Genomic DNA, 10,058 nt, shown 5'->3' with positions numbered 1-10,058 from the left:
CCAGAATGAATTAGCCAGAATGAACTGTGAAAGTTTGGAGTGATTAAGATTTTTTAATCATTTTGAAAGACGTCTCTTATGCTCACCAAGGCTGCATTTGTTTGATAAAAAATACAGTAATAGTTAAATTGTGAAAAATTATTGTTTTCTATTTTTATGTTTTAAAAATGTAATTTATTATGGCAAAGCTGAATTTTCAGTAGCATTACTCCAGTCTTCAGTGTCACATGATCCTTCAGAAATCATTATTAATAATGATCCCTATTATTATGAGTGTTAAAAATGTTGTTTTTGCTGCTTTAATATTTTGTGGAAACCATGAAAGATTTTTTTTCAGGATTCTTTGATGAATAGAAAGTGCAAAAGTATAGCATCTAGTTGAAATTAAAATCTTTTGTAACATTATAAATGTCTTTACTATCACTTTTGATCAATTTTTGCTGAATAAATTTTTTTTATAAAAAAATAATATATCCCAAAATATCGAATACTTTCCACAAAGAAGTTAAGCAGCAAAAACATTGATGATAAAAAGGTTTCTTTTTTTTGTTTGTTTGTTTTTTTTTGAGCATCAAATCAGCATAGTAGAATGATTTCTGAAGAGGAGTAATGCTACTGAAAAATCAGCTTTGCCATCACAGAAATAAATTAAAATTTTAAAATATATTAAATTAGAAAATAGTTATATTAAATTGTAATAATATTCCACAAATTTAATGTTTTTCAAAATTCTTCCAAAAACATTTTTAAAAATCTTAAATGGAAAAACTTATTTATAAATTTTGACAAATCTAGTTTTGAACACATGAAGTGATGCATGCATAGCAAATTATTGATTTTGTTGACATCACAATCAAAACATTCCTCTGTTTGCTCCCTCAACGTTTTGTATCACCCCAGGGCTGGTTCTTGATAAGGTGTTTGTTGGGACAACAGAAATACCAATGGCAGTAGCCTGGACAACAGGAGAACCCTTCCCAATTCACCCTTCACCACCATCTGCTGCTGTTCCTGGGGCGTCTCCACTTTGGGAGGAGGGGATGAGGGTTGGCTGAAAAGGCCATGCGATAGGACCACAGGGATAATGCAATATTATAATAAGGCAGTTAAAGCCCTTTACAGACCAAGACAGCTGGGGGGGTGTATGCAGAGCAGCACTCATCCACGCAGACGGCATGCTCTTATATCAATCAGTGTCTGGACGTGACAGCAGACTTCAGCTGATGAAAGAAATGGGGAAAATGATCTAAGAGTTATTGGATATTTTCATTTACATTCAAATTTAAAATATATAAATATTTTGTTTGTCTATTACCTATAAGGTGCTAAAAACTACAATCTCAAATACTGAATTACTTTCTTGTTTCACAACATAACAATAGGTTTGAGATTGTATGGGGGAAGTGTGGGAGGGTGACCAGATGGCACTTTCTTAACCAATCAGACTCTTAGGATGGTTCTGTCATCTGAGCCGAACAGAGGAAATCTTGCTTCACCAATATATGCAGGAGGAAGTACAGTAAGTATTGGAGATTCTTTTGAATCCGAACACTAATATATGCTGACGATTCATTTAGGGTCATGTTCATTTTGTCGTTAATCATACACATTTTAATAGAAGCTACACTCTTAAAAATAAAGGTGCGTCACGATGCCATAGAAGAACTTTTTGTCTAAATGGTTCCATAAAGAACCTTTAATATCTGAAGAACCTTTCTGTTTCACAAAAGGTTCTTTGTGGTGAAAGAAGGTTCTTCAGATTACAAAAAGGTAAGAAAGAGATGGTTCTTTAAAGAACCTTTGACTGAATGGTTCTTCTATGGCATCGCTGTGAAGAACCTTTTGAAGCACCTTTATTTTTAAGAGTGTATAGTCACAAAAATATGTGTATTTTGTTTAATTTGCAGATAATTACTCCTCACCAAGCTTTCTCGATTTATTGCTCTTGTGGAAAAGCTTAAATTTCAACATATTCTATCACAATGTGCCTGAGGCAAATGAGACTATTGTGTAATATTTTGTATAACAATGTAAAATTGTATAAATAAACAATGCACTTTAAGCCCTAACTTGTTTAATGTGTAAAACAAGTAAATGTCAAGCTTTAAAGCAATGAAGTATAAACTAGTGTAAAGTTTTCATCCAGTGTGCTCTGCAGTGAGTGACTAGTTGCTAGTAAACAACTTTGAATTGCATAAAATAGTGTTCTTCTTAATCATTTCAAGAGACTTGGCTAAAAATAGTTTATATATATATATATATATATATATATATATAGAGAGAGAAGTATGACCTTACTCAAGATCCGTCAATATGTATTTTTATGCTGTTTAAAACAAATCAACAACAGGAGACCGAGCAAACAACCATGTCACCATACATCATTATTAAGTGGTAATATAGAGTTATTAAGCCATGGAATCCTAATTTATTTTATTTTGAAGCCGTTCAAAGAAAATATTTCATTTCATGGTTCCGAATATGTAATTAGGGCCTCTTGATTGTTTTATTACTTGTATATTAGCAATGTATTTATCCTGTGGTTTGCTCAGCCTGGCCTGTAATTTGTTAAATAACTACATTTCTTTCTTGATTGCATTCCCAATTCTATACTGTAGATGCTTTGGTGAGTTAATTAGGACTATAAAATAAAATTTTTATAGGCGAGATCAGGTTTTTCCCCCATTACAGATTAGATTGGTTGAGCCTCATCATTCTGGCAAGTGCCTCTGTTGAGTAAATTTCACATTTTCTATATAAAATAGGAACGTATGTTGTTACGTTATTGTTAATTTTATAAGAGAGGCTAATCAGGTTGATTTAGAGATAAACTGTAGATTATAAGTAATCTTAGTATTTAGGCCTTTGTGGGAAGACCACACGGTCAAGTTTTAATATAAAAGTCAACTCACATAAAAATTGAGAACACATACAACGTTTTCAGGTTTTATAGGTATAAATTATAATCAAATTCTGCATATTAAGGTTTTCTCCAAGCACTGCAAGTAAAGATGAGGCCTGTAAAGTCACTGATATTTTCCTGCTGACTCAGTAGTTTTTATGACATGTACAAAAATAAGTTGCTGCACAAACAAGTTTAATTCAAAAAAATTTTTATTAATTTTTGTCTAATAAAAAAAGTCTACATTAAAAAAAGTGTAATAATTTTTACAATTTTTTCAATTTCCTTTGTCTATTTAAGAACATATTTAAATATGTTGTCTTCATTTTTAATCACATTTTTTTTTTATTTTCTTTTTTTTCTTTTATGTCATATTAACATTTCTAAAGTGAAACCTTTAGAGAATAAGACAATTCTGGAAAGTGGAAAGCACATTGCCGACAATAAGATACGTTATATTGTGCAGCAATTACATTTGTAAAAATGTCCGAGATGTTAAAGTCCATTTTTAAAAACGTTGCTTCGACGCACCGCCGCGTCCTCTGCGTGTTCAACGCATGCGATATTTGCTCTGTGGAACAGAGGCAAAACTCGCTTCTCCTTCCTCTCCAAACCTCATCCGCACAAAGAATGAGGGCCATTGTGTCGCTCTCGTGGCATACCTGACCTCATTCACATAAAGAATGAGGATCATCTTGGCATGGACGGGACGAGGAACGACGTAGAACCGCGAGGGCCACTCGGGCCTGCCTCGCGCTGCCTGGACGGTTCAGCCTCCTCAGGAGCATCCAGGGATGTGGAAACATCAGCATCCTTGCTTCAAAGGATGAGTCGAGTATTCCTCGAGGTTTACAGCATCTCAACAGAGAAGAGTAAAGCTCCAGATCAACGCTCGGGCAGAGTGATCTCAGGAACCCACTCGTTATAGCTGCGACTTTCTTCACAGAACAGGTGAAGCTTCTCCAGAGCTGGATCCTCCCAGGAGTCCTCAGCTGGGTTCTGTTAAAACGGAGCAGAAGGGTTTTAAAAAAACCAAGTCTGGGCACAAATTAACTTGCACTCTTGCACTTAAATGTTAGATATGAACATATTCTCACCGTTATAAGGACACAATGAGTGTCCTCGAGTTGACCCTTGGGACCAACAAGAGCATTGAGAGCATTCAGGTCGTTTACTCTGACTATGCTGATGTCGTTGTCAAAGCAAAACGCTTGGATCAGAGTAAAATGGATCTGGAGAGCGATGTCGCACTCAAAGTCATCAGTGGCCAACAAGCAGAAAGACACACTATCAGGGTCCCTGTAAAAACAAAAGTATGTTTGAAATGAGGTAACCCGCACAGCAGCAATGGCATGGCTAACTAGACAGGAAATGGATTATCGCATGGAAGACGTTCCTCCAAACTTACTCGTTCATTATTTTTGCGCATTCATAGACGCCAACAGTGAGGCGACCCTCCGCATTGGCAGACAGCAGGGCTTCGGATAGAGATTTTCCTTCATTCACCATTTTGGTTTGAATTAAAGTAGGCAGTAGCTGTGTTTCAAGTATAGTAGTGGCTCGAGCGGAGCGAAATAAGTTATGAGTGAGTTTCCAGCTGACACGCGACCAGTACTTATAGTGGTATAGTGGCACGCGTTTGCACCCCGCGTTCTGATTGGCTGTTCTGAACAATAAAGAAAAAGACGTTTCCAAGGCGCGAGCCTTTAGACATGCACGACATCAAACTCTGATCCTTTCACTTTTGTCCTAATTAAATAGACCAACGTATTCTACTCAAAAGAGGTGGCAGAAATTCAACAAGCTCAGAAAAAATACGCGCATGTTGATGGGTAGCTGTCATGAGATAGTTTAGAAAAGTTCACGTTTTGCGAAAATAAGTTTAAACATTTAAGCATTTTACTATTTTTTTTTATTTTTTTTTATAAATATTGTTCATTGACATGTTTTTACTGTTTTATGAACTAGTGAATGCAAAAAGGCTGATAGTGGCGAATGTTGACCAGTTTCATAACGATAAACTTCCTTGTATAAATTTTAACCTACAATATTGACGTTGACCAAAACAATCAATAAATGGGCATACTGAGTGAATTAACCAACATGTAGGCCTATACATTCCATCATTGCTCAATCTGCGAATAGTTAGGCATATGAGTTTTAGTTTTGGCGTGTATTAAGTGTTTCTATAAAAAAAGAGAGTTAAGCAAAAGAAAAGGGTTTATTTAAATGTATTAATGACAATCGAAATATAGTTCGAGCAAGCCTTTTTATTAAAAATAAAATCTGGGTAATGTGCTTGTCACAGATGGGTGAATATATCAAACTTTTGAGGTTGATTTTTATGTGCTGAAGGTTATTTATTACCTATTGCTGATTGTATCACATACGCGTGGCTAATTTGCATACCCAAAGGTGACCGGACTTACGGCGCGTGGCATCTGGACGTGCTTCTCTTTTGCTATGGAAACACTCCCCATCTGCTGATGGGGGAAGATGAGGATCAGCTGAGCAAATTTCTGCTGTATTTATCAACTGAGACTTCTATCTATGCCTGCGGACACAAACACTTTTTATGGTGCCTTTCGATAATAAACGTGATATAAATATTCTTAATTGCATTTAGAATCATAGCCTTAACTTGTTTAATGTGTATAGCTTTAGGCCTATATTTGTTTAGTTCCTATGCTTGTAACTTTTATTAAAATCGTCTTGAACACATCTGAACAAACTTCTGGCTGACTTTTATTCCTTTGATGACAGGTAAGTCATATAGAGTAAAATGCAATGGCTTTGTAACAGATGGATGTCCTAATCTGCAGCTGCAGGAGAGACTAAGTAAAAGCAATTGTTCGATTAGTCTGCTTTGCGCTCGAGCAGGTTTGTCTTGGAACACCTGTCACTCTCGTGCACTAAGGGGGGCACGGACGGGATGCCCGGCCTGCAGATGTGATATTAGAACAATGCATCTATTCTCGTTGCAAGTGTCTTTGCTATTTGAAACCAGTTCTTTCTCTTTCTTTCCTTGTTTGTACTCCGTACTGTGTAAATAAAGCACAAATTTACGCTCTATAGAACTTTCTGTATTATTGTAAGTGTCTTTTTATATGTTAAAGCTATAATTTATATCGTTTGCATGTATGCAACTTAACTTGCCAAAATTAAACATGTAAAACAATATTTTACATAGTTTTTCCTATTGCTGCAGCGATCACTATAACGAAAACTTCAACTGAATCTATTTAAGATTTTAAAAAAAAACGTGCACACAATAGTCATATGCGCTGCTGGGCTGCGAGAGGCCAATGGGGGCATCCTAAAGTGAGGCCTCTCCATCTGCTCCTGTTCTGCGGGGTAACAATGGGCCTGCATCAGTCATTGTCAACCTGTTTAGCCTCTCAAACAAACAAAAAAAACCTCTTTCCTTCCATATAAGCTTGCATTCGTAATGATCTGTGATCCTGATATAGTTTTGTTTTTCCCCAATTTTTATTAAAACCTGTCAACAAAATTACAAAAATATCCGCGCATTTAAACCAAGCTGTTTATTCGCACATCATTAAATGCGTTAAGGCTGCGAATGTTTCTGCACTTGGAGAACATACTAATATAAACTGCTAAATTTTCAGGGTGGCCTACATTTAGAAAGCTGCCTCTGGTCACTTGGTCCGTGGACCTAGCAGGCCAGATTGGGCAGAGGGGCGTCATGGCACGCGCATCTTATTTGCATTTGTAAAGGCCTCTAATAATAGAAGTTTCTGAGTTCACAATAGGGCCGTTTCCACAGATGGCCACACTCCACCTGTCTTTTGCGCTGAGGGCGGGGGGATGCGATCCCCTTATCCACATTTGCTCACTTTAACCATTAAAAAAATATTAAATACTAACGTTTACGCAAACGCATTCAACAAATAGAAGTGTAATTTGATTCTCTGTAATATACCTCATCTTACTAAATGCATTGCTAAATACCTACTATATATTTGATCAAACAAATTAGCTCAAAAAGAGAATATATACACTAATGTGTATAGAGTGAGGAGAGATATTACTTTTTAAACATTTATGTGTATTTGGTCTGGAGTTAGAGAGATAATAAAACATTTTAATGCAGCTAAGATACTAAAACACACAAAACTTTGCAAAATAAATAAATATGCTTTTGTAAAAGACTAATAGGCTATCTAAATAAAAATAAAGTAGGCCTAAAAAATAAGATACTGCTCAAACGTATCAATGCATTTGGTTCTATAATATAAAAAGTAAATAATAAAATAATTAGTTGAAGTCTGCAGAAAGTCTTAAAAAGTGGCATTACAGCCCTCATCAATCTGCCACGAGCCGGAGTGTGACAATAACATTAGCATACCAATGCACCATTCATATGAACCAATCAGAGGACGCTTCTTTCATAGCCACTACGAGCCGGGGAGTATAAAACCTGCGAGCTCACGCCGTTAGAGCATCAATCCTTTCATCCAGCTTCAGCTCTGCTATCTGCTCCTTGTGGAATTACTAAACCAGCATCATCATGACTCTCGAGGAAGTTGTCATCCAGAAGCCCAGCGAGAGAGTTCAGTGCACTGGAAAAGCACTGGAAGAAGTTTTGTTTTCTGCCAAAGCGAACGACTGCCTTACCATTGGCGTTTACGAATCTGCCAAAGTTATGAATGTGTGAGTATGCTGTCCATTGATTCTTCCTTCATGCAACAACTTTTATCAAGGGTTTCGACTGATTTAGTAGTACAAATTGTGCTTATAATATGCCTTTTCTTGTATTTCAGTGACCCAGACAGCGTGTCTTTCTGCGTCCTGGCGATGGATGAGGAGTTCGAGTGCGACATTGCTCTCCAAATCCACTTCACTCTCATCCAAGCCTTCTGTTTCGACAACGACATCAGCATCGTCAGAGTGAATGACATGCAACGTCTTTCTGAGATTGTTGGTGACAATGCTGAACAATTTGAGGATGCTCACTGCGTTCTTATTACGGTATGTATGCGCAAAGGAAAATATTTTACACTCATTAGCAAAAGCAGAAACTATATTTATGCATTTGCAACGTTTTGGATAACGTATCTTATTGTCGGCAATGTGCTTTCCACTTTCCAGAATTGTCTTATTCTCTAAAGGTTTCACTTTAGAAATATTAATATGACATAAAAGAGGAAAAAAAAAACTAACTTAAAAATCTCTAAAGATTTCACTTTAGAGATATTATGATTTTTTATTTTAAGAAGAAAAAAAAACTAACTTAAAAATCTCGAAAGGTTTCACTTTAGAAATATTTGATATGCAAGAAAACTATTTAAATATTGTTTCAGACTTTGCATTACAAATTTTGCATTGTAGAAATGACGGAATGCATAAAAAATAAATGTATTACAAATTAACAATTGTGTCATGTGTTCACTCTTCAGCAGATGCCAAGCATTTTAATTGCATTCATAACACATTCACACACCTTAGCTGGTAACCTATGTAATGGATATATTTATATTTCGAGAATGAAAACGAGGCTGTGAGGGATCGACGTTCAGTAGCTGAGTTGTATTGTAGGCTATATCTTGTTCAGCTGACACGGCATTGCAAAATGCATCAATTTCCTAGTGACATAGGCTATACTCGAGCAACGTGTTAAAAGTAGACGCCATAGCTATATCTTGAACTCACTGCACGCGTATCCCTCAGCCTCGTTTTCATTCCCGAAACGTAAAATGACGTCTATAGTGAATAATGTCCATTCCTAAAGTTTTCATTCTTAATTAACTGGATTGGGGGCAGCATAGTGTCAGCTGCCATCTGCAGCCGCTGGTGATCTGCATGTGTATAGCTACAGCACAATAGTAGCGCGCTGTCCCGTTAAATTGGGGCCCCCAGCACAAGGAACTAATTATTACCTCGGCAGATGTCTGAGCCACGACGCTACTCCATCTGCCAAGTAGCGCAGATGGGAGGTGAAGGCTGTGCCGCGGGGGTGAGTGTTGGGCTGGCACTCTTATGGCTCCCTGTCAGTTGCTGTATTGCTTACAAACCGCCCGTGGCTTCTGCACGGATTGCTGCAGCACTCAGCGTTGAGAGAGGGGCTTCAATGAACGCACAGAGAGCCTATACACTGAATATGTAGGGCTATTTAGTGAAAGTTTGTACACAAAAATGGAGAAAAGCAGTAAAAGTCGACAAATGTAATATGTTTTTATTTGCAAAAAGTATTTTTATTTTTTTTAAAGCTGGCTGACTGAAACATATATTACATAAGTTAAGCCACTGACAATTAAGTAAAATTTCTTGTGCAAAAGAAAACTATTTTAAAAGTACCATTGAAGTTAATAAGAATTAGCATGTAGATTCTCATTGATTTGATCTATTAAATTATTTGTGCTACGAGTGAATCAGTAATGCCACAACTCCCACAATATTAGGCAGGTTTGTAAATGGTTTGTTTGCCCAAAAATTTAAACTTTCTTAATTTATTCACCCTCATGTTATCCCAAATCTGTACCTTCTTTATTCTGTGAAACATCAAAAGAAGATATTTTTTAAAATGTTGTATTGCTGTTTTGAACATATGCAATGAAAGTCATTGGGGTCAAGTATTGTTTTGGACCCCATTGACTTTCATCGTACTATGGAGAAAAAGACTGAATAAAAGGGATGAACTATGCCTTTAAGAAAGCACACACAGTTTTGAGGAGTGTCGTAGGTTCCTGTAGGCACGGAGACTGTCTCTTTTAGGATCTTTGACGACTCCACTGATTATAGGTGCAGACTCGGCTCCATTGTTTCTTTTAACTCCGTGCAGTAGTATGCGGTAAACCCCTGTAATGGGACTGCGAATGCGTTTTCCTTGGTTATTGAGAATATGTTCCTGAGTGACTCCCAGTTTCTCCAGGATACCTTTTACCTCTTCCTGGTCTCCGTCTAACTCCCCTGGGCCGGCCTCTATTAGATGGATGGAGTTGAGCTGGTATAAGGGAGGAATTGGCCGGAAGAGTTCCACTGGCAGCAGCCACTCACAGCCCAGCATCTGGTCTAGTGCGCATCGCTCTGAAGGTTCTGGCTTCAAGATCCCCCTGATCAGCCGCTGACATGGAGCTGATACCCAGGTTGGCAGGACGTAGTCACCCTCCAGCACGCTTTGGTGCAACTTGGCCAC

General features: G+C 37.2%; 2 protein-coding genes and 1 pseudogene across 2 annotated transcripts in view; 1 reads left to right on the top strand and 2 right to left on the bottom strand.

The window, feature by feature from the left end:
• Positions 1 to 3,356: 3,356 nt before the first annotated feature.
• LOC107703574 (growth arrest and DNA damage-inducible protein GADD45 gamma-like) lies at positions 3,357 to 4,625 on the bottom strand (annotated as a pseudogene).
• A 2,679-nt stretch (positions 4,626 to 7,304) lies between these two features.
• LOC107703464 (growth arrest and DNA damage-inducible protein GADD45 gamma-like) lies at positions 7,305 to 8,032 on the top strand. The gene is made up of 3 exons (XM_016506080.1): positions 7,305 to 7,576; positions 7,687 to 7,894; positions 8,015 to 8,032. Exons 1-3 carry the CDS (start codon positions 7,434 to 7,436, stop codon positions 8,030 to 8,032), a joined length of 369 nt encoding a protein of 122 aa, XP_016361566.1. The 5' UTR covers positions 7,305 to 7,433.
• A 1,418-nt stretch (positions 8,033 to 9,450) lies between these two features.
• Positions 9,451 to 10,058, bottom strand: part of LOC107703463 (serine/threonine-protein kinase NIM1-like) — a 5,705-nt gene continuing 5,097 nt past the window's right edge. Inside the window, exon 6 of the mRNA XM_016506079.1 lies at positions 9,451 to 10,058. This exon is cut by the window's right edge and continues 1 nt beyond it. Within this exon, the coding sequence (XP_016361565.1) occupies positions 9,570 to 10,058 (489 nt within the window). The 3' untranslated portion in view covers positions 9,451 to 9,569.

The sequence above is a fragment of the Sinocyclocheilus anshuiensis genome, unplaced genomic scaffold (genome assembly GCF_001515605.1).
Source record: "Sinocyclocheilus anshuiensis isolate Anshui unplaced genomic scaffold, SAMN03320099.WGS_v1.1 scaffold330, whole genome shotgun sequence".
Taxonomy (NCBI): domain Eukaryota; kingdom Metazoa; phylum Chordata; class Actinopteri; order Cypriniformes; family Cyprinidae; genus Sinocyclocheilus; species Sinocyclocheilus anshuiensis.
Note: the sequence above shows the minus strand (reverse complement) of the source record. Positions and strands in the feature narration are given on the sequence as shown.